This window comes from Netta rufina (genome assembly GCF_964035555.1).
Source record: "Netta rufina genome assembly, chromosome: 9".
In the NCBI taxonomy this organism is placed as follows: domain Eukaryota; kingdom Metazoa; phylum Chordata; class Aves; order Anseriformes; family Anatidae; genus Netta; species Netta rufina.
In genome coordinates this window covers 26,799,069-26,823,924 of record NC_140132.1, presented here as the reverse complement: position 1 = coordinate 26,823,924, position 24,856 = coordinate 26,799,069, and the positions used below count along the sequence as shown (strand labels likewise).

Sequence of the window (24,856 nt, the reverse complement as noted above, 5' to 3'; positions counted from 1 at the left end):
CATTCTCCCAAATACAGAAAAATAAACAATTTTTTGAGGCTAGAATGTAATGCTTTACTATGTTTGCAATTGATTTGTTCACTAAGGAGGACCAGTCTGGTCTCTGCATTAATAATGCAACCATTATGCATTGGGAACTAAAATCTATTGGTGCCCATTATCATAATGCTTCACTTATAATCAAATTGCCAGTAACTGACTGATAAATAGTAATCTCCATTAGATTATGTAATTATTTAATAAATGCTAAAAATACACAGACTGAATAGTTTTAATAGTTTACGCATGATAGCTTATGTATGTCTGTGAAAATATACAAATCTCAGAAAATGGGCGGACCTGCTTTTTTAACTGTCTACATGAAGATGGTGAAAATACTTTTTTAAATATAAGAAGTAAATAGCAACTGCAACAACACAAGCAAAACTAACACTAGCAAGACAGAGAGAAAGAAATAGAGAAAGAAATAGAGGAAGGAAGGAAGGAAGGAAGGAAGGAAGGAAGGAAGGAAGGAAGGAAGGAAGGAAGGAAGGAAGGAAGGAAGGAAGGAAGGAAGGAAGGAAGGAAGGAAGGAAGGAAGGAAGGAAGGAAGGAAGGAAGGAAGGAAGGAAGGAAGGAGAAAGAAATACAGGAAGATACAGGAAGAAAGATGAAAAGGAAGACAGCGAAAATGATGCAGGACATACTTTGCCAAGATTTTTTTTTGTTAAAAGTCCAATCCAGAGATAAAGTTCATGTCTTTAATACTTAGGCATTGAATTTTCAAATCTTACTGGAGAGAGTTCCACGCTAAAAAAGGTAAGAATGGAACAAAAAGAAGAAATAAAAGCCTTTCCCCTAGTTTGACAATATGTAAAATACATGTTTGTTAGCACTTGGCTGTCATTTCTAAAAATCAAATGCTATTACTAAAAATAAAGTAATAAAATTTTTCTGTGCAGGCTGTAGCATGCAAGTGACCTTCTATTCTTGAGCCACAAAACCATGATAAATTTTCATCTGTGTCCCCATACACCACTCCTTCTACAGCTGCTTTTGAGCCCCTGTACCTTTCCATACACACATTTATGGAATAGGATAAGGGGATTAGAAAGCTACCTATGAGATGCGTTGCTTTTTTGTGACTATTCTTGCCCTTCCAGATGAGCTGAAAGATGGCATTTGTACATGAAGAGAAGAGCACTTGGATATCTTTCCTATATGACACTTTCAGAGATTTTTTACTGAAATCAACTCTAGTTACTTCAACTTCCAAGAAAGCTCTTCGGCAGCAAGCAGATTTCTCCCATTTCCTTTGGAAAGCTGAGAAAAACAAACCAGTAAGAAAGAAAACTCTTTCCAGAATGACAAAACTGAGCAAGGAAACTTTTAAATGGAAGTTCAGTCATACTGGCTTGCCAAAACACAACGCCCTTCCTGCATGCACTGAGTTTGCTGTTCTAGCGGCTTTACCAACTAATGCAGAGAAGGACAAAGCAGTAAACAAATCCCCTAAGCAGAGTGCCTCCAGGACCACATGCTCCTTCAGGCTGGGTATGCTGCTCCACCCAAGCAGCTGCAGCCAGGAGTGGCTACAGGGAGCCAGCAGCTGCTGCCAGGCTGAAATCGGATTTGTTAAAGACTGAAAGAATTCCTCCCATCTTGCTCAAGCTCTCTGCACCTCCTTGGAGTCGCCTAGCAGCAGTGCACACTTTTAGTCAGCATTTTTCCCTTAGATAGGTCACACTAAAAAAGCAAAAACAGTAGCAAAGGGTCCTGTTCCAGAGTGATTTGCCACATTCTTCTCAGATGCCAGGGTTCACTGCTATTCAGGCTAATGGCAGGAAGTGTACAAAGTTCTGTTGCAAAGGATAGATTTTACATCTTACCTTCCTCGAGTTGCAAATATGTTGTCTCCTAGAAGCTAACCCAGTTCTGGAAATTTTCGTAATGCAAAGTGATACTGTCCTGCTTTATATAATGCGTATCTTAAACAAAGAGCATCAGTGCAGGGTGCTACACAGCATAATAAGCATAATAAGTTGAAGACTTTATTAAGCACAGCACAGCTGCATAATGTTTTACACGTATTAGTTTCAAAGTAGAACAGTCAGCAGGGCAGGGAAACCAGCCATTGTGTTAATGGTTCAACTGTTCTGAAGCTTAATTTGCTCTTGCTCTGGAGCAAAAACAGGTCCAAAGAAAGTAGAAATAGCTAGCTGCATTATTAGCATGATGACAATATGACTAAACTCAGAGCAAATTAGGTCCACTCTCTTCCTATGGCCAGCACTATTACGTTCTGAGCTCTTGATAGTAAAGAATGTATGTGCAAGACTTGGGATTACTGATCAGGTCAGAGAACACTACCTTGAACGCAGTTATTCTGCACACACAGGTGATATAATGTAATGTAGTTCCCAGAAATTAAGGTAAATGGAAATTGATCATGGGCACAAGACATTGGTGTCGGCACAGTTTTTAGACTCAGGTCTGAACCATAAAAGTCAAATTCAGCCCTGAGACAAGTAGATAAAAAATTTCAGAGACATTAACGGACTTGTATCTGCCTTTCACATGCCTGTTCAGCAAGAGCACTGAGCACATGTTTAACTTTGAGCATGTACAAATATTCACCAAAGATGCTGGGAATAATCACATGCAAAATAGGTGTTTCCTCAGGATTTATAAAAGGAACATAATTTAATTTTTTTTCTTTTTTCCTTATTTTCAAATGCTGTTAGATAGCGCTGTACAGATTCAAAAACTATAAATGAATTTTAATTAATTTTGTTAAAGAGAATTTCTTTAAGTTCTTATACATACATTTAGAGGAAGGAGATAAAAGAGTAAAAATATAAATGTTGCAAATATATTATCATAAACTGTTTTTACAAATACTCTCACTAAAATTTTTGCAATTCTGCTTTTTTTTCCTTTTTCTTTTTTTTCTTTTTTTTTTTTCCGAGAGGAAACCAAAACACTGGTCACTAATTCAAGATTTTCATGACTGCTGCTTATAAAATAAAACAAATTATTTGTGAGTATATTTCCCTTTTGATAGATCTGCTCTGATCATCCAGAACTCTATTTCACACCCACTAAGTGGGTATGTCCCCTTTTCTTTGCTACCCTACAATGCCTACTAGAGGTCATTTAGATGTTCCAGTCTGTTTTCAACACTGATATATTTTTTCTCACTAATTCTCCTCCAACTTGTCAGAACAAGAGTGAGTACCACTCTTCACTTACTTGTGGCTACCCATCCTTTACACAGACTCTGCTACTCTCCCTTAAAGGTCATCTAAGTGTGAGGATTTTTCTTAAGTTTCTTTTTGCATTCTACAGAAGTCACTACTATTTCCAAAAATTACAGCAACTTAAGGTACTCTAACACATCAGAAAAGTTCAGCCTATTGTCATCTTTATCCTGGTCACAAACATGTTTTTAAGTGCTGCCAAGACTGGTCACACTGTATTTATAAATACAGTATAAACAATTGTTACCCTGAAATGACCCAAAGGCAAAAGAGCTGCAGACATGAAATAGTAATTCCACAGAATTATTAATTTCATAGAGGCTGTCAGTGAGGACGGGTGACCCGGGAGGAATACAGAGACATTGTCCAAGCATGCAAATATGACATCAGGAAAGCTAAAGCCCATTTAGAATTGAATCTGTCTAGGTATGTAAAAGACAACAAAGAAGGGCTTTACATATGTGACAAAAGGAAGACCAGAGGAAATATGGGCTCACTGCTGAATTACACTGGCCACCCAGTTACAGAGGACCTGAGAAAAGTGAGCTACCGAATGCCTTCTTTGGCAAAGTCATTACCAGAATGACTGGCCTTCAGGAATCCCAGGTCCTGGAGACCAGAAGAAAAGACTGAAGCAAGGTAGATGCACCCTTGGTGGAAAAGGACCAGGTCAGGGAATAATTATGCATGCTGGACATACTAAATCCATGGGCCCTGATAGGATGTAGCCATGAGTGTTGAGGGAGCTGGCAGATGTCATTGTGAGGCCACTCTTGATAAGCTTTGATCAAACATGGTGACTGGGAGAAGTGGCTAAAGACTGGAGGAAAGCAAATGTCTCTCCTAACATCAACAAGAGCAAGAAGAAGGACCCAGGAAACTACAGAGTGATCAGCCTCGTCTTGATCCTTGAGAAGATGATGAAGCAGCTAATCCTGGAAAACATTTCCAGGAACAAGAAAATCATCAGGAGTTGTCAGCATGGATTCCCCAAGAGGGTCATGCTTGACCAACTTGATAAACAACTATGATTATGTGACTGGCCTGGGAGAAAAGGCAAGAACAGTGAATATTGTATACCTAGGCTTCAGTAAAGCTTTTGACGCTGTCCCCTATATTTTCCTCACAGAGAGGCTGTTAATGTGTGGGCTGGATGAGGTGAGGTTTGAAAACTATCTGAATGGCTGAGCCCAGAGAGTGGTGACCAGTGGCATGATGTCTAGTGTGAGGCCAATTTGTGATTCTTTGATTTTTGTGAAAGTCACCATTTTCAAAGCTACTTGGACCTGTAATTGTAGCGTTTACAAGGTCACTGGCCATAATGGTGATATCCTTGGTAAAATTTACTTAGTTCACATTGTTCCTAATGGAAACAGGTTGTTTATTTTCTCTAAGGAAGCTGATTAATATGCTGTGCAAAGCACAATATCATCAGTAGAGTGGTCTCTAGCAGAATAAAAGACTCTGTTTATTTCCTTAAGGCAGTGTAAAGGAAACTACCTATCTATTTTATTCAATGTGAGTCATTATACAGAGCTAAAACTTATGAAATAGAAAAATAAACAAAACACCTACAGAAACACATCTCTGAAAAGTCAGCAAAATTGAGGTACTCATGTAATATATGAATGTGTTTTTATTTCAATTAAAGGTAAAGGTTGCAAATTATAAAACTGGGATCAGATTCAAGAACAAGCCTGTATGTTCTGCCTTATCTTCAATGAAGCATGAACATGGTCTTTTACGGAAATCAAAGTAGACTGAGAAATAACCAGTGATAGTTGTTCTAGATTTATAAACAGCTGTTAAACAGAATTTGGTCTTTACATTGCCATCATAGAGAGTAAGAAACAGTTGAGGCCTGTGACTCTTGAGTCTCTTTCCTTATACTTTGTTTTCCAAGAACTGCTATATGACATTTTGTGCTCTGCTCAATGCTAGTTGAGAGAAAAAATGAAATGTTCTCTGTTCATGAAGACTCTATTTGTATTAGTTTTTTGGTTATCCTTACCTAAAGCAATGTTTAACCTTGACATAAATTAACAGTGCTACTAATTGTACCTGCTAAAAATTTGGATGCATCGAACCAAAAGCTCTTGAACAGAATAGAAGCGTATCCTTGGTGTTACCTGTCGCAGTAACTCCTCCTGACGCATCCTAATTCGCTCCCTCTCCATTTGGATTCTCTGGAGCCTCAACTTCTGCTGCTGCTGCTGCTGTGTGGTCAGTGCATTGGGCATGTTCAACAGCCCTGGCTGTGGGGTCTGGGGAGGACGACTTTGCTGTGAGATAGCTGTGCTGTGTGTTATTTGGTGTTGGTGATTCATAACTGTGGGAAAGAAAAGAAATCAAGTCTGATTAAGAACAATTGTACTTTAAGGTAACAGAATGCCTACGACACATATTGCTCATCTACAGTGAGTATAGCATCATTAGAATTATTTACTTCTAATGATCGAGAGAACTATGCTACCTGGCAAGATCTGATACTAGTAATTGCTTAATAAATAATCTGAAATATTTTATATGTGTATGAAATTTAAATACTTAAGATACAACAAGTATTTAAAGTCATATTTTGAGTAATCTGATCCAGTGGAAGTTGTCCCTGCTCATGGAAGGCAGGTTAGAACTGGGCGATCCTTAAGGTCCCTTCTAACTCAAACCCTTCTATGATTCTATGATCCTGGTATGTTCAAATATTTACCTAGTCATAGGTAGTAAATGATATGCAAACTTTTTAATTGAAAACTTCTCTATAAATGTGTACCTATAACATGCAGTGAGCTAGCTAGATGTTTTTGGTAATCATGCCACAAAGCCAAAATAATCAACTGGAACTTTCACCAGGAGGTATCACTTGTACATAGAAACAGAAACATCCCATCTCTCTGAAGATGTTTCCCTATTTGTAGTGGGAAAAAAACAGGAGGAAAATGAGACAAAGCAGGGTGGCTGCACAGCCTCTTTTGTACCTCCATTTTGTTGATAGTATGTGACAATGGTTAGTATTGGTAGAAAGAAAAGTAAGTTACTCTAAGAGTTAGGTTTGATTGGACCTCCATTTTATTTTTGAGTAAAATACATCAGTTCTCAGCAATGCAATGCCTTTTTGTGTGCCATAGAATGAACAGTTCTTTTCTTCCTCCACATTTCCAGTAAAAAATACATACAGTGCCTAAAGCCAGTCTGGATAACAAGTGATACCCACATACTGCTTTAAAATTGACATTTGTGCAAGGATTCTTTCACTAGTGAGGCAATAATGTAATTAACAAAGCTCTACTGTTTTAACAAGAATATCCCAGGTACTAAAATACTTCCTAAAAAAGGTACAATGTCTTTCTTTCCAAAGGACTATGATTTGTATTTTCCTTTTTGTCTTTCACTCATTGCTCTTACCATATGAAAACAGAAATCTCAACTCAGTTCTCTGCTTCTCAGACCTGGATATTAATGTTGTGCATATCACTGACCTTGAAGGATATGGTAGAGCAATCCCTCTTGAAAGTGTGCATTGAAAGAAATGGGTTGATGATTTTAAAGCCTGGATCAAATGTATGATACCCATACAATGCAAAATATTGATCTTAACTCACTCTACTAGTCCCAAGTTAAAAAATTAAAAGAAAAAAAAAAAAAAAGAGAGAGGTTGACTTCTTGCTAGTTAGTTTTTTGCCAAATTAGGTGTTGCTTGTTTTTCTGCAGTTGGAATAAAGCAGGTACACAGGCATTGGGCCAGCATAAACTTTGCCTTGCTTCATTTGACGAATTTATTGACATGTGCTCACATAGATCTGAACTGACTTTTAAATTCTGGGTGATCCAGCAACACGTAGGTACAGCACTATGGAACCACTTGGGAGTGCAGCTGCATGACATTTTAGCTTCAGAAGCAAATTCAGCTCAATAAATAATCCAAGCTAAAAGCAGCTCTGCAGCAATATAACGTTCTTACTGATTCAGTGTATGTGTGGCTCACAAACAGCTGCATCCACACAAATGACATCATGCTTCCACATGAAACCAGGGTTATTGACTGCTATCACCTCTTGCACATTCATCTGCTTCCTCCTCCTCATGTTATCCTTTTTCTGTGGTTATATTTCTAAGAAACAACAAAAATTCATGCTACTTCCAATAAAAGGGACTTACATCATCTGTGTTTGATAAAGCTACAGCTATGAGAATTTTTTACAAGTTTCAGTACAGGAGATATATAGAAGGCAAAGGACTAGGTAGGAGCGATCCTCAACCAACTCCATACCATTTGTGTTTTTTGGCAATGCTCCTGTTCCTGTCAGTGCCTTTCTTCTCAGAGGTTTGTAGGTCTGAAACCTCTGGACATACGTCCAGAGAGAAACAGCTCTGTTCAAAACTGCCACTAATTGGAATGAGTTCTAAAAAGCCATTGAGTTGAGTAATAGGGACAAATTCACCAGATGTCATTTGAACCTGCTGACACCACATTTTTCTCCAGCATACGCTGCTTCAAGAAAAAAAGGGATTCAGGTAACTCTTCGTTCACTTTCAATACCGGACACCTATCTTAGCAGCAGACTTTATGAATAGACTCAGAAACAGCAAATATAGAGAAGCCATGTGTCTGTGCTTTCAAATGAGTACAGATAGTTTTGTTAAGGTATCTTCTAAAGTACATGTATGACAAAATCTATCTTAAAATGTAGCATTGATACAGTGATAAAATCACTTTTTTTTTTTTTTTTTCAAAACCAGCTTATAAATGCACAGATGTTAAGGCCCAGGTTTTGATCTTATTAGATCTTATTAGCCACATAACAGCACTGTGCCACTTGAATTATTCTTGAGTGCATCACGATCACGTTGCACAGGCAAATTTAGGACTCACGTAGGACCCAGGTGGTCTACTTTTGCAAAGACAGGTCTAGTTTGTGTGTGTGTGCATGGACACATAATGCAAATTAATCTAACCTAGCTCAAAACAAATATTAACTGGAAATAAAAATAGTGTAAAACTGTTATGCAACTCATTATAGAAAACAAAATGAAACTAAAATCTGGGACATTCCACAGCACTTTCCACAGCAACTGCTGCATTCAGCTGTTCTAAAAATATATCTGAAGGGTCAAAATGTTACTTGTACAGTAATAAAACAGCTGAGTCTGGGAATGAACTGATGTGTAATTAAATAACAGCAGGTTTGCAAGTGTTCTTCTGCTTCAGTTCAACTGAAAGGCAATATACATTGTTATGAACAAGCCTTTAATGTGTTAGGTTTTAGAGCTTTTCTATACCAGCAGTTCAAATGCTATGGCATGTGGAATGTGTCTTCAACTTCCATGCTTAGCTTCTTCTTGTTCATAGCGTTAAGAATCGCATCCAGCATTGATAACATCCAGATAGGTCCGGAGTGAAATACAGTGAATTTTGAAAGTGCCAACTGTAAGGTTTAGTCATGGTGCAGATTTATTTTATTACTTCTGCAGATCAGGACTAGCCATATCTAATAGGCATGGATTACTCATGTGCTATACCTAGTTTGGGTCTAGAAAGAGCTTTATTACCTGTAGGTGGTGCAAAGCCCACACTAGTAAATCCTTCCAGGGCCTGTGGAAAGCAAGCAGACATATCTAAACTTTCTTTGCAATGTGCTTCCAGAATCAGAAGTTCTGGAGAGTATAGCACAGATATGCCAGTGTGTCCTTCAATGTGATTTCTCCAGAGGCAATGTAGATGTCATCTGATCCCCAAGTAAAGCCTCCTGGAACCCACAGACTGCAGCACAGAGCCACCCACTTCATTCTGTGGAAGTGCATTAGCACCAGCTTTGAGAGGACCATAAGAGACCTGGGCTAGATCTTCACACAGTTTCAGATTTGTGGTTCGCTACATGATGCTCCTAAGTTAAAGACAGCTATACTACATGAATACAGACAGGCTTGTGCTGAAAACTGCAGCTTCCTACATCAACAGCTATTATCTGTAAGAAATTCTGACGTGAGAAAATCAGGAGACCTAAAGAAACATCCAGGTCAAAGAACATAAATTAAGTTTACCAACGATAAGTGATCTTTCCAGGTTCCCTGCAGACTTAGTGGTAGCTGGAATACTCAAGATAAATGATGCACAGAAAGGAAATGCCATCATGTTACAGACAAATCCAGAGGCAACAGAGAGAGGTGCTGGCAGTACTAATGCAAAACTTCCAGCTCTCTTAGTCTTCCTAAATGAACTAACAGCCCAGAAATCCTGCAGTTTGGCAGAGCAGTTAAAGCTACTGAATGATTGATCCATCAGAAAACCTAATGAAGTAGTGCTGTTCAAGCTGCAAACAATGGCATTTGCCACTGGAGTTTTGACAGATGAAGAAAGGGTAAAAGGACTTCTTAGTGGACTGAACAATTCCATTACACAAATAGTTGGATACAAAGCTTTGAGATGGTTGGCAGAAATGTGCATATGTTGCACATTGCATCTGAGTACATGGGACAAATACAACAATTTGGAGTTTACTGGGCAGGGGTTGTTCAATGTGTTCTGAATGTGCACTAAAGCCATCCAGAGCTTTGAAAATCACAGTCACCATGCTATGGTGGGTTGGCCACCCCCAGGCAGCAACTAAACACCCACCCTGTCACACCCCAGCCCCACACAACGGGGTGGGGGAAAGGATTGGAAGAATTAAAGCATGAAAAAAATGTGCATTGAGATAAAGACAGTTTATTAAGTGAACCAAAGCTGTGCATGCAAGCAAAGCATAATAAAAAAAAAAAAAAATAATCAGTATTTCCCATTGGCAGGCAGTTTAGCCACTTCCTAAAAAGGAGGGCCTCAGCACTTGCACAGGTTACTTGGGAAGACAAATGCCACAACCATTAATGTCCCCCCCTTCGTCCTCCTTTCCGTAGCCTTTTATGGCTGAGCACAAGGCCACGCAGTATGGAATGTCCCTTTGATCAATTCAAGCCAGCAGTCTCCTCCCAGCTTCTGGTGCATCCCAGCTTGCTGGTGGCGGGGCAGCTGTGTGTGGTGGTGGGAAATAGTGGGGTTAAGAAGAAAGCCTCCATCCACACTGTGCAAGCTCTGCTCGGCAACAGCCAAAACACTGCTCTGTTATCAGCACTGTTCTGGTCAGGAATCCAAAACACAGCACCATACCAGCTGCTATGAAATTAATTCCGTCCCAGCTAAACACAGTACAAAAGCACAGCAAATGCATTAGACACTAAATGTTTCTGTCAAGTGCTGGACTTTCAGTTCAGGTACAATATAGCTGATCTGGTGTAGCCTGCAGTACCTTCCAGTCAGGACGCCGGAACTCATAATTCAAAACAAATATAAAAAATCTTTAAGCTCTACCCAAGTGATGTCTGGATAAAAAAGGAAGCCAGATCTAGAGACAAATGGACATAGTGCAACTCCACTGAGGCAGCTTCTCCACCGGAGATGAGGTTGCAGATGTTGTCTAATATCTCGAACTTTTTGACTGCACACAGTGACCACGGCAAAACAAATCTGGGCATAAACCGAAATAAACTAGCAAGTGATTTGCATTTTGCTAAATATGAAAAATTATCACCCCAAACCAATCTTCTTTGTTACAGAAAACATCTTTATACATTGTAAAGCTAAACAATCTGATCATACTGGTCCTGTGTATGCTTCTCAACATTTTATGACAGAAAATATGACTGCCTCCTTTCACTGCGGCAAAAAAAACTATGGAAGCTCTGAAATGATACATTTAATATGGTTGAACCTTCTGTAGAATAAATTAAAAGCAAGATTCAGTTTTGCTGGAAACTCTTTCTGTGACCCGTTTTGTGTTGAGCATCATCACGTATTTTTACCTAATTTATGCTTGTGAAAATGACACTGAGGTTTACAAATCCATGCAAATTAAAACTGCCTTAGACAGGGCAATTCCGAAAGTCTCAACAGACTATTTGATTCTTGCTATTATTACACCCTAGTTAGTACAGTAATTAATAATTAAGCATGCATGCTTTCATATATAATTACTTGCATCCTTCTAGACATTTTCTTTACAGAATCAATACCAACAAAATCTGTGGTCACATTTATCTACCATACAATTGTGGCAACACTTATGATCACTTAAAAATACTTCCCCCTCTTTTTCCTCTACAGCTTCCCTTCCCTACCCTCTTCCGTGCCTCATATTTCCTGTTCGAAACACTGTATGTAACACCAGGTAGGTCTTATCCCACAAAGCTATCTACCTGGGCAAAAACCACCATCCAGACAGAATCTCTTCAAAAGATATGTGGCAAAGTATGATCACATATTACAAGACCAAGAGTTCTCACTGCTTTCAAATTCTTACTATGTGAGTTCTTCAAACAACAAGAAGAAAAATATTTTTGAGAAGAAAATAAGTTGCTTTTCTGAAAGGCAAGCTACAATGATATGCATAGGCATAATGAAAAATTATAGTACCTGAAAATATCTTCAGGCATGTTTGGTATGTCTTATATTGCCTAGATTTAAAATTAATAGCGAATCTGTAAATACACAAGTTGGAATAAAAATAATCTCAACAATGGAAAAACCACCCCTGGGTGGTATAAATGCAAGCTTATTTTGGGAAAAGTCTTTTACTTCACTGCTTTTCCTGGAACTAGCCCAAACTGTTACTGATTCTCTTTTACCATTCTCAAGTGAATTCCTGTACTGAAAAGTCCAGTAACACTTTTTTGTATGTAGCTGATAACTCTTTGTCAATGAAGGTTTGAATGAGCCCAGCCAAGTCAAAGGAAGGTCTTGTGCCAACTGCTGTGTGCAACGTAACAGTACAACAACATTCTACAAATCTCTGTTCCATAGGATATAACCATACGCCACATTTTTGTGCTACTTACTTGGCTTTATTATTGACTGCTCTGTTATATTTGAATTCTGAATTTACATTAGAATATTATGAGGAACATAACAGAGTTTGAGTTAAAATAGAAAAACTTGCAGTTTAAGCTCAGACTAGGTTGCCCAATATGAATACCAATTTCAGTTCAACGACACATCTAATAAATAAGTAATGCCTTAACAGCTCTTTTCAGCCTGTGTTTTGGGAGGCCTTAGAACTTCTGGACTGATTCCGAGGGGTCCAAGGATAACTAACGTCTTCAGAAAGCTTAAATTCCCTAGGCAGGGTTTGCTATTCCCACTGGAAGATTTCTAAGGTTCTGCAAACAAACAAAAAATTTAAGAAGAAAAATTCTACCACCATGTGGTAAAGGAGATTGGATATAACATAGCAGATCAAAAGTAGTCATCCTTATAGCAGACTGATTTAAGGTGCCCTTGAATTCAGTTCTCTTGGGAGAAACAAATTTGTTTTGTAATATGAAATAAGTCTCTTCATTAAACAGCTGTTACACAACTTTCTAGCTCAAATTAAAGTGAATAAAAATGTAGAGCTAAGTTCCAAACCTGGAGTATTTCGTCACAGTCGCACTGCAGTCCATGGAATTATGAAGACTTATTTCACATCTTGATTAGTCCTATGTAATTCCCTTTTTCCAGTTAGATGAAACATGAAACAATTATTTTATTGGTTTTATTTATTTTTAAATTAATAATGGTATTCTAACAAATCAGGTTTTCTGGCATTGTGTGAGACCTTTCTGTTACATACTAAGTTCTGGGTACATACTAAGCAAGGATTATTTTGTGGGCAAGACAATTTGCAAGTCATGGAAGCCAAAACATGCAAGCATAAATTGTTTCTGACACACGTGTTGAACGGATTGTAACAACTTTTATGATTTTAGGGTCAGAAGTGTCTCGATGCAATTCAGGATCTTTTTCTCTACGCTGTTTATGGGCAGTCCAGAGACTAATTCATATGAGCTGGCCAGTGCCTGGTGTCCTTTACACAACACCGTTTGATGAAAACCACGTCTATAGAAGTGAAAAAAATAAAAGAAAAAAAAGAAAGAACCCAGCCATATTACAATTTTGACTTAGTCACGATATTGTGAGGAAAAAAAGACTAGGCTCCCCTCCTCGTCTCTCTCTCTTTCTGCCAACAAAGAACTGCTTGTTTCACTTATTTCCCAGAAACAGCATTAGCCTTCCAACAAGGTCAGCAAAAAATGCTGCTTTTCAGTTCTAGTGCATTTTGTTCCAAAAATCTGTGAAGTATTAAACCAAAAAGTTGTACTAAGCAGTTGTACTTTCTTTATGGACCCAGTACATATAGAGTCCATTATTCAGATTTCTGGGCAGAAAATAGCTATGCAGAAATTTCTCACAGTTTGAATCGTAATGTTCATTTCTATGATATGCACATGTAACTACTTTTTCCTGTCTTCAATGTGTCAAGATTAAAAAAATAAAATAAAATAAATGCAGGTGCAGCATCAAAGCTATGATTTAGCAGGAAATTATTTCGAAGTTTACAGATTGACTATGTAGGAACTTAGGTACTTCCTTTTAAATCACCTAATAAAAAACAACAAATAACAGTGGGGAATGCTTGACTGAGGAAGGACAGCATTGATGTTAATGACCAATTATTGATAACCTTTATTATTTAAAATATGTATTAAATATTTTTTTTTGCTTTCAATTGTTTCATGAAATCTTTAGCTTTTACATTCCATCTAGTTTTCAACTGTGAAAATGACTAGTCTTTCACTAGCACGTGTTTAGATTATTATTAACCCTGAAGGGAAATGCTTACAACAACAGGAACCTCTTGATGTTGAAATTAAAAACTGCTAGATTTTGAAAAAAAATACCAACATTTCTTAAACACATCAACTTTTAACATTTCAGATTTACTAGACAGTTGGCTGCTGGTGTAAAGGTCTTTATCTGTGTAATAGGCAGGAAAGGTTTATCTCACAGGGGCAAATGGGTTCTGGGACAGGAATTAGCAGGGTTCATTTGGAGAACTTTAAAGCAGCTTCGAAGATGGATAGGGTTGTAGCTGGGCTTGCACCAGTGGGGCCGTGCTGTAGCACTGAGGGAGACCATGAGGTCTTAGGACCATGCAGTCCCTAGGGTGAAATCATCGTGCTCAGCTTACTCCCTGAAGTGCCTGTACACCAATGCATGCAGTATGGGGAATAGGCAAAAGGAGAAAAGGAGTTAGAAATCCCTGTTCAATCAGGAAATTATGATCCCGTGGCAATTACAGAGGTGGCAATTACATGGTGGGACAGCTCACATGACTGTCATAGATGGTTATGTCCTGCTCAGGAAAGACAGGCCAGCAAGCAAGGTGGTGGAGTTGCTCTTTATATGAGTGCTTACTTGTATTGAGTACTGTCCAGGGCCAGATGAGGAGTGAGCTGAGAGTCTGTGGGTGAGAATTAAGGGACAGGCTGGCATGGGTGATACTGTTGTGGGTGTCTATTATTACAGACCACGAGATCAGGATGAGGAAGTTGATGAGGCCTTCTACAGGCAGCTGATAGCAGCCTTATGATTACAGATCCTGATTACAGATCCTCGGGGATTTCAACTATGCTAACATTTGCTGGAAGGCCTACTCAGCCATCCATCTGCAGTCCAGGAGGTTCCTCCAGTGCATTGATGAAAAATTCCTGATGCAAATGGTGGGTGTGCCAATTAGGAGAGGAGCGCCGCTGGATCTTGTCCTCACTAACAAGGAAGGCCTGGCTGAAGCAGTGAAGGTTGATGGCAACCTTGGTTACAGTGACCATGAGATGGTGGAGTTTGGGATCTCATGTGGCAGAAACAGAATACAAACCAGAATCACAACCGTGGAATTCATTAGGGCGAAGTTTGGCCTTTTCAACCAACTGCTAGGGGAAATCTCATGGGACAAGGTACTCAATATATTCATTGACAACTAGATGAGGGAATAGAGCGTACTGTTAGCAAGTCTGCTAATGATACTAAACTGGGAGGAGTGGCTGACATGGCGGAAGGCTGTGCTGCCATCCAGTGAGACCTAGACAAGCTGGAGAGTTGGTCAGGGAAAAATTGAATGAAATATAACAAGGGCAAGTGTAGAGTCATGCACCTGGGTAAGAACAACTCCAGGCACCAGTATAAATTGGGAACTGGCCTGTTGGAGAGCAGCATAGGGGAAAAGGACCTGGGGGTCCTGGTGGACAGCCAGATGACCATGAGGCAGCACTGTGCCCTTGTAGCCAAGAAGGCCATTGGCATCCTGGGGTGTATCAGAAGGGCTGTGGTTAGTAGGTTGAGAGAGGTTCTCCTCCCCTTCTGCTCTGCCCTGGCGAGACCACATCTGGAATATTGTGTCCAGTTCTGGGCCCCTCTCAGTTCAAGAAGCACAGGGAACTGCTTGAGAGAGTCCAGCACAGATCCACAAGGTTAATTAAGGGGGTGGAGCATCTCCCTTATGAGGAAAGGCTGAAGGAGCTGGGTCTCTAGCTTGGAGGAGACTGAGGGGTGGCCTTATTAATGTCTATGAATATGTAAAGGTGAGTGTGATGATGGAGCCAGGCTCTTCTTGGTGACATCTAATGATAGGCCAAGGGGCGGTGAGTGCAAGCTGGAACACAGGATGTTCCACTTAAACATGAGAAGAAACTTTTTCCACAGTAAGGGTGACAAAACACTGGAACAGACTGCCCAGGGGGGTTGTGGAGTCTCCTTCTCTGGAGACATTCAAAACCCACCTAGAGGCATTCCTGTGTGACCTGATCTAGGTGTTCCTGCTCCAGCAGACGGATTGGACTAGATGATCTTTCAAGGTCCCTTCCAATCCCTAACATTCTGTGATTCTGTGTGTCATACACACATCTGAATTTAATTTACCTGATACTGAAGTTAATTTCTGTTAATCTGTATAGCTGCTAGCCTCTGTCTTCAAAACACATGCAAATTCTCAATTTGAAATCAGTTGTTGGTTTTAATTATAAATAACAACAAAGAAAAGTCTTTCCCAGAGCTGTGTTGCAAAACTGATATTCCCACAGAATGTACTAGTCCCCTACAACAAATCCAGCTCTCCTGTAAGAACTATTTTATTAACCAGAAGCAGGTGCCAAAATTATTCACATTGACCATAACTGGGTTGTGTCAGCTTCTTTCAGGATGTCCGGTAATTAAAAATGACCTGAAACAGGAAGCCTTTCCACCATGTAGGTGGTGTGTGGGTATGGGCTACAGAGGGGGAAAATGTGTTCCTGTCAATATTACCTACTTGTTGCCACACTTCCAGCCAATGCAAACGATGTATTGCAAAATCTAGACCATTTAATGTATGATAGTTGTCACTAAAATACATACTGACTGTTTTTAAACACCTTAGGGGTTTCCTATCTCCAGATCACTTTGACACAGTAACCAGAACTGTATTTTATCATCTTCAAACAATAGTAGCTACACCTCTTTTATCCTGGCAGGATATGGAAACCTTGCTTCATGTGTTTATTGCTCTTAAACAGGTATACTGCATTGTTTTATTGGTTGGATTTCCTGACTGACTCAAAAAAAAAAAAGGAAAGCAGATGCAAAGTGCCATAAAACCTGTTTGTCCAGACCCAGTTCAATTACCTAGAGCAATACAGCTGAAAGCTAAACTTTTTAGATTTGTGGATGAATTTCTAGAACAGAAACAGTTGTCAGTGTGTAAGAGATTCTCCACATTAAACTCTATTGTGTAATACATAATGGCTTTCACATTACAGAACCAGTGTATTTAATAGTTAAAAGTATCCTGCTCATATCACTTGGATCATATCTACTGGTGGAATTTCATCACAGAATCACAGAATGGCTGAGGTTGAAACGGACTTCTGGATCACCTGGTCTAACCTCCCTTCTGGATCCCTGGTCCAACTATGTAGAGTTGATTGACAGAGTAAGCTTCTAAGGCAAGAAGCTTTCTCTTCTTCAGTAGGAAGAAAAAAAAAATCAAACAATTCTCCATTTGGAGTTTAACTCAGTAAGTTAGTATGGTTCATCTCAGAATCAATGCATACGTTGACCATGAACAGATTAACATTGGGCCTTCCATTGTCTTATGCCTGAAAAACCTGACCTACTAAATGGAGATAATATTACCAGCTTCTACCACAGATGTGCCACGATGTTTTATTTTTCTTACAGTCTGTATTTACACATTATATAATCAGGTGAAAGTGCAGGTATCAAGAGCAGACAAAAGTATATATAGCAACCTTCTTCCTCTGCCAGAAATCACTGTCTATTATTATGTACATATTACACATTCTAAAACTCTACCATTCAGCACTCATTTTATTTATGTTGCCAGGCTCCAGTCTAATGAAAGCTAAGAACTGCACCAGGAACCTCAAATCTGTCACAAAGGTTTTCAAGACCTGACTGCATGAAGTCTTGAGGAGCTTGGTATGACCTCAAAGCTGACTGCTTTGAGCACAAGGTTCAGTTACAGACCTCTCAAGGCCCCTTCCCACCTGAATTGTTCTGTGATGGCTAAGGTTTTTAAGTAACGAGGTTTTTGAAGTAACTCACACCTATAAATTCAAGTCAATTGATACAGAAGACATTACAGAAAACTATAAGCTTTTTGTTTTGTTTTGTTTGTTTTCAGAATAACTTGCAAACTGTAAAATTTAAAAAGCATTTAAATGAAGATCAGGCTGTTCTCACCAATCACGCAAAACTACAATGACAAAAGAAATCTCTTTAAAACAGTCTGAAGGCATCAGGATGAAAATAAAAATGTTTCTGAGCGTTGCATAATGTAGAATAGAGAAAAACTACAAAACAATCAGAATTTAATTAAAAATAATTGCAAAAGACAAACTTTTATAAGGATCTATTTTTTTCCCTTAAATTTTGCTACACAAAAACAAAGAAACAAACCAAACCAAACCAAAAAACACACACACACACACAAAACACATACTGCCATCTCTTTTCAGTGACTTTCCAGTGACTGCCATTAACGCAGACTAGCTTCCTTACCTTGGACTTAGGCATTTACAGAGAACAGTTTAGTCACTTAAGTGAGGCAGTAGTTTGATCATTAAACTGGGTGCACTGCAGCTGCTCTCTGCCTCCTTTCATTTACAGGAAGCCCATGGAGCTTAGTCTCCTAATTCAGGGATCTACATCTGGTGCCAAAAACGAGGCTGCACAAATACTTCTCCTTCCACACAGGGTCTGATTCTAAAACACTAACGGAGCTGACTGGTAGTAGGTACGTAATAGTTTATCAATCAGTTGGAAAAGGCCATGTTTTAGACTGGGCAGACAACATATCCATGTGCAGATTCAGAACTGAAGTAAATAGCATTTATGAAGTACTCATGAAGAAATAAAAAATGCAGTGCTTCTGGTTGTCTTCAGTCAGAGGCTGATCATTTTCCATCTGGCATTCCAACAACAAAATAGTTAAAAGACTGCTGTTAATTTTGCCCTTTCCTTAGAAAAACAACAAAGGTAAAATATTTAAAAAGGTTAGACCGAACAAGTCTGAGTATTTGCTAACCTGCAACAATATGCTTTCAGTATCAGAGACAAATTTCCCTTTCCATTCAAGAAACTTCACTGAATTTTGTGGTCTTTTGTAAGTAAACACAGAAACTCACCTACCATGTATTATTAGTTTTACGTAAACTTAACGTGATGCATCAAAGAAAGAAATGCCTTCAGATGCCTTTGTTATACAACATTTAAAAAGCAATGCTTTAAATGTTGGTGAGAAAACAAACACTGCTAATGTTATAAGAAAGCCATTATGCTAATGTTCTAAGCCATTTGCTCAGAACAGAAATAACAGATCTGCAGTAAGAATGTAGAAAAGTACAGCAGATTTTTTAAGGTATGTCTACCAATTTGAGTGAATTCTCACTACAGGTTTCTCTCTGTCTCAAGCATAAGCATATTACAATGTGGTATCACTTAGCCACACTGTGCTTTTGACAGAATGTTTATAAGTGCCTTTGTACACTTCCCAGCAAGTATTGCTGAAAGGAGTTTATAAACCAAAGCAACAAGCTGTACAGAACACAAAGTATTTTCCATCTCTTTATAAGAAGAATACCAAGGAAAGCACGTGTTAGTAATTGAAAGTGCAGACCAGCATGCAGACCTGGAATACTTAGATCGTTTTCTTGTAGGTGGCACATCTTCAAAAGAAAACTTTTTAAATTCCTACAGTACCAAAAAATGTGAAGGCAAAAGACAGATGCATAGACTTCAATTACTAAAAAGTTACAAATTATGTCCAGAAGAGTTTAACTTGTTATTCAGTTTCCATTTTTCCTCTGATGTCTGAAGGATGTTGGCACAATCACTTCTGGCTAGAGGTCTCACCACCAGACCAAAGAATTGCTGCTCAGTTCAGAGTCTGAGCAGACCCAAGAAAACAACTTCAGAAGTTAAACTTTTGTATCACAGAAGAGTAGAAAGGTATCCCCCCTCCTTTTGGCCAGGATAATTTCAAAACAGAGATGTTCTACTTTAACACCAGAAACTGCACTCATACGTATTTTAAACGGTCACATGAATAATTGAGAAGCTACTGCATCCTGTACAGATATGTAAGTACTTATAAGTACACACAGAAATTACAAGATTGTGATGATGTATATGTAAGTGTTTATATATATATCCACAATTTCTAAATAAAATCTTTTGTTCTGTTTTTTAAAAAAATAATGTTATACTTGGTATGTTCAAGCAGGTGGTGGACTGAAAAATCATGCACAGTGATGCTGAATTTAATAACAGGGTGCAGAAAGTGTTACTCTACTGCATAACCAGTTTTTTGCTTCCAAAGAAGTGTCACAGCATTCCTTTAGAAAGCCAAAGGAACAAGGAAAAGCTCACCAAAACATGTTGATAAAATATTTTCTTGACTAAATAAATATGGACATTATGGAAATTTCTGTATCTTTGTAGTGGGCTAATGTTTAGTTAATTTGGTTGCAGACCAGAACCACTATACTAAGCACCGTATAAATACCTAACAACAACAGTACCTTGTCTATAATGTGAAGGATACTGAATAAAATATTGTCTGTAGTTGATGTGACAGATTTTCAAGTCTGTGGAATTAACCCTGTTGGGCATCTGAAGTCCCTTCAAGAACAGACTCTTAATTAGATATTGGCTTCTATTTCTAATCATTTGTATGATTAGAAATCTCTTGGAGGAGAAATACCCTCCTCCAAGCTTCAATATGCAAGTATTTCAGTACACAATTTGTCTTTGATTAACCTCACTTCACTTCCATTGATGCATTGGGGGAAAAAGCTTGTTGAACAGCGTGCTAATTTACGGGACTTCCTCTGTTTCTTAATTATAGTGAACAGATGTCAATGTAAGCTGAGGAGATGGTATGAACAAACAAAAAAACCCTGTTCTACTCTTACCTCTTGGCCATTTCAAAATTAGGATGGCCAGATCAACATAAAGCAGTTGTGGTTTGAAATAACGTGCAGACCAACTGTTAGTTTTGCCATGTAGTATGACAGCCTACAGTACACCCTAGCCTTTCATTCTTTACTTCATTTTTTTACGATGACCACTCAGCTTTTTTATGATGACCACCTGCTGCTATGTGCTGACTCACATAGCGTAACCAGCAATGCCTTTGTAGTGAATACAGACAAGCAGGACAGTTGTTGAGAGAAAGTATGAACTAAAATGATCTGCTTCAGGGAACAATCTAGATATTTAGTATAAATTCAAGACATAAATAAAAATGCAGTTTGTATTACTGCTATCGGTGACTATCATCAACCAAATGTTTTCTCAAGTTTTCTTGGTAAATGTGAAGAGACAACCCCAATGAACTGCAAATGAGTAATCATGAAATTATGAGATCCACTTAACAAAATTAACTTGAACAAGAATCAGGTTTGTGGTTTTATGACTGCCTATTTGACCCAGTTTTGTGATCTTGAGCCTGTAAGCTGTCCTATCTGTTCCTCATTTTCTTGAGAGCTAGAGAAGTTAAAACTACTGGGCTTTGAGCTGCAGAAGCAAAAAATTACAGAAAAAATGTCATTCTTAATTATACATGAAAAAGGTTTTCTTCCATTTACATTTTTTCTTTAATATTTTCAGAATTTTCATGGTTTTATTTTCACTAAGATTTATAACAGGCAACTTCAGATGAACATAAGTTGATGCTTAAAGTTAACCTTGAAGTGCTAAGCAGGAACACCAACAAAACCACACAACTTACAGAAGGTCTTCAGTTAATTCTTACTGCAAAATAAATTTCTAGTATTCTGCAAGTAGATTCCATTACAGAACCTAACTATGCAAAACAAACAAACAACAAAAACAGCTACAACCCCTAACCTGAAGAAACACAGGAAAGACTAGAGACAGATTTCTTAATGCAGGACTTAATGCAGTAAGCTTTGAAAATGATATAGTAGGCTTGTAGAGGCTTTATACCATCTCTGAATGAAAAAGCACAGGAAGAGTTTATTTTACTATGTTCACTACTACATCAAAATTTTTTCACAGAAGCTCTAAAATAAAATGCATGAAATGTCAGAACTTCAAACACTTCAAGCAGTGCAAATTCACTTGCTGCCAACTCTGCAGAAGGAAAAAACAAGAAAGTAGAGAACATACTGTTTGGCTTGATAGCAGAATCGGAGCTACCTATTTTGGACCAAAAATTAATTTGGCAAACAAATTCGTAAAAGGTAGCCCTCCTTTCTTGTTTGAATTTCCACCACAGAAACGACATCCAGTACTCACCGAGATTTGGCTGAGACATTGCCATAGACCTTTGCGGTATAGGTGTGGAAGTAGCTGCGGGATGGTGGCTCATGTGATTCAGTGGCTGGTTCATTGTTTTTCGAGGATCTTGCCAAGTTGTAATTTTTTCTATGTGACTGAGAAAGTAAAGATAAAGCATAAGTTTAACAGAAAATGCCCAAGTGTATTGCATACATGGTAATGCATAATGCCATGAAAGTCCTATTTGTGTTTCTTATCCTGTATCTTTCTACCCTTATCTCACCCCAAACCATTTGAAATTATCTACCATCTTGTCATTTCTTTAGCCCTTGAACTTTTTTTTCTTTTGATCTTCTACCCTTTGCCATTCTAGTACTTCATATGCTACTCATGTATCAGTTACTTTTACTTGAACAAATGGGGATATCCATTGTGATTTTGAAAATCTGTAATAGACATTTATCTTCCAGACTATTTAATTATCCAAAAATTTTATTCCTGATCTAGCCATCTTTTTCTCTACACTCATATACAAGGCCATTATTCATGAACCAATAGTTGGTCATTTTGCTGAGTTTTGAAAACGTGTTTTGCTAGATCTGATTGCTTTATTCCTTACCAGCCCAGAAAAACTAGTCTGTCCATATGTCTCCAAGAATATCAGAATATATTCTCATTGCCAAAAGGGGCAGATTATGTCCTATTGACTAATGTGTAACTGCTAATTTCTCTGTAAAGGCACTAACATTTTTTACTGAAAGATAGACAATGTGGGTCAACAATGCACCCACCACTCTAGTTACATAAAGCCTCATGTACCCATATTACACTGAAAAATACAGTGAGGTAACTAAAACCTGTCATTTCTACAAATTTTTTTTTGCTACAGAATAAAGTATTGTGAAGGGACTGTGTTTTCATTGAAATGTATCAGTTTAGACAGTAACTTAACAGGACAAGGATTTTAAGTATCAGCATGTATTCGATTTGAAACAAGAGAAAGACAAATAAGAAAAAAAAACAACAAAGGAATCACCTTAAAGCAATCACCAAATCACCGGTCTGGTATATACCTAGTGATGCTCTGTTTGCATGTGGTTCCATCTTGGCACATCCAGCTTTTTGCCCAACTGACTAACCAGGCAACAGATCACAAATTACTTTTTGTACTCAAATAGGTTTTCCTCTTTTTTTTTTTCCTTCTAGAAAACTTTAAAAGAGGAAAGTCTTTTAGTAGAACATGTAAAGAAGGATAAAACTTTTAAATGCTCTGTGTATGGAAAACCATTCTAATCCACCTTTCATAAAAGCAATGTCTAACTTCATCTTTACCGAACTCTAACTCAAAACTTCGCATTGCTATTTTTACCTATGGTAGCACTGCCATTAACGCTGTGACCACCTCAGAGCTTCAGACTCAGTTGGCCACCAGTATTTCACAAGCAAGTTTCCATCTACTGCCATGTTAACATATCCAAACTCTTTACAGTCAGTCTGTGGTATTACCAAATAATGTGAATTACAAGCAGGAAAAAACAAAAAAATACAACCTCCCCTCAACCCAAGACATTTTTTAAAGAACAGAAGAAAGCAACACGGTCTTTATTTAGTCTGTGGCCATTTCCTTTTCTTAATATTTTACATTTAATGTACAGTTACAAAACTGCAACCAAAGATCACACTTTCACTTCTATGCTTGTCTAAACCCTAGGTCCTAAGCAGTTAAGTCTCTTCATTTCTTCATAGCTTCTGGAATATTTACTACTTGTTATCATTGTTATTATCATTGAAACCATTTCTTTTTTAATTCACAAGAATTCTTGTATCCCGCTCAATTAAATGATCTTTCATCCAAAATTATAAAATGTCATTCTGAACTAAAGATGCTGGTATACCAATAGACTGGACAATGTTTTCTGAAGTACTAATTGTGTATAAATGAGATGAAAGTTATATATATTTTTTTTAAGTTCCATTGTTTTGTTTCTCTGGCATTTTAATTCAAAAAAAGAAGCTACACTTAATCAAAGCTATGAATTTTGGAATACCAACACAAATACCATAAACAAATATAATAGAAAAGATTATTCCCCAAATAGTGAAACATTTCTTTTAAGCATGAGCTTTAATGATTAAATAAATACTGCCTTTACATAGCTTGTATCAAAACAGATCTCTCACTCTCAAACATTTTTTACATGTAAACCCTGTTTAAATTAATGAAAAAACATTCAAATTAAATCAGACTTTTTTTTTTTTTTCTCCTGTAACATTCGTCTGTAGAAACTGAAAGTATAAATTCCTGTTAGGAAAATCTGAAGCACAAGTTAAAATATTTATTAAGCAATCAGTAACTTGTTTGAACATATTATTCACTCTAACTACAAATCTGAAACCTTTAACTACAACTGCCAATCACGTACAATGAGCAGTAACTGAAGTGCTCTTAAAAACACAATAGAATACCAAAATGGTCAGCTTTGAAATTCTGTTTTATCACCAAAGTTCCTTTCAGCTTTAACATCCTCCTATTTCATGGACATTAAAAGACAATAAAATATGATCACTCATTTTTTGATTTGGGGGAGAGCTATGAACACGTGCAGTGTCATGCATGTGAACTTGTACTTACAATTCGAGGATCCTTTCATTTTAAGCATTTAGGAAAGGAGAACAAGACTACCTAGTAGCCCAAATATGACCCACGCTGACTTCAAAACATCCTTATCATTTTCCTGGACTACCTCCTGCTGAATAAATGGACAGTCACTTGCTCAGTGAAGAACTCCACACTGGAAGCTACACTTGTCTAGCCTTGAAGAGGCTCCAAGAAGCTCTGAAACACCATATTCAGGGATGCATCCAAGAGAAAGGGCCTTTATCTCCTGGGCAGAATGCAGCTGGGAAATCTGTTCAATGAACTCAGATGACCACAAAATTCATGCAACTGGAGTTAACGAACCACTAGAAC

At 38.0% G+C, this 24,856-nt stretch overlaps 1 protein-coding gene across 1 annotated transcript in view; it reads right to left on the bottom strand.

Annotated features, from left to right (window-relative positions):
- WWTR1 (WW domain containing transcription regulator 1) overlaps window positions 1-24,856 on the bottom strand; it is a 67,350-nt gene that overhangs the window by 5,721 nt on the left and 36,773 nt on the right. The window contains exons 2-3 of the mRNA XM_084292221.1: window positions 21,904-22,040; window positions 5,369-5,568 (exon numbers count right to left, since the gene is read on the bottom strand). Coding sequence (XP_084148347.1) covers window positions 5,369-5,568; window positions 21,904-22,040 — 337 coding nt within the window. The remainder of the gene's footprint in view (window positions 1-5,368; window positions 5,569-21,903; window positions 22,041-24,856) is intronic.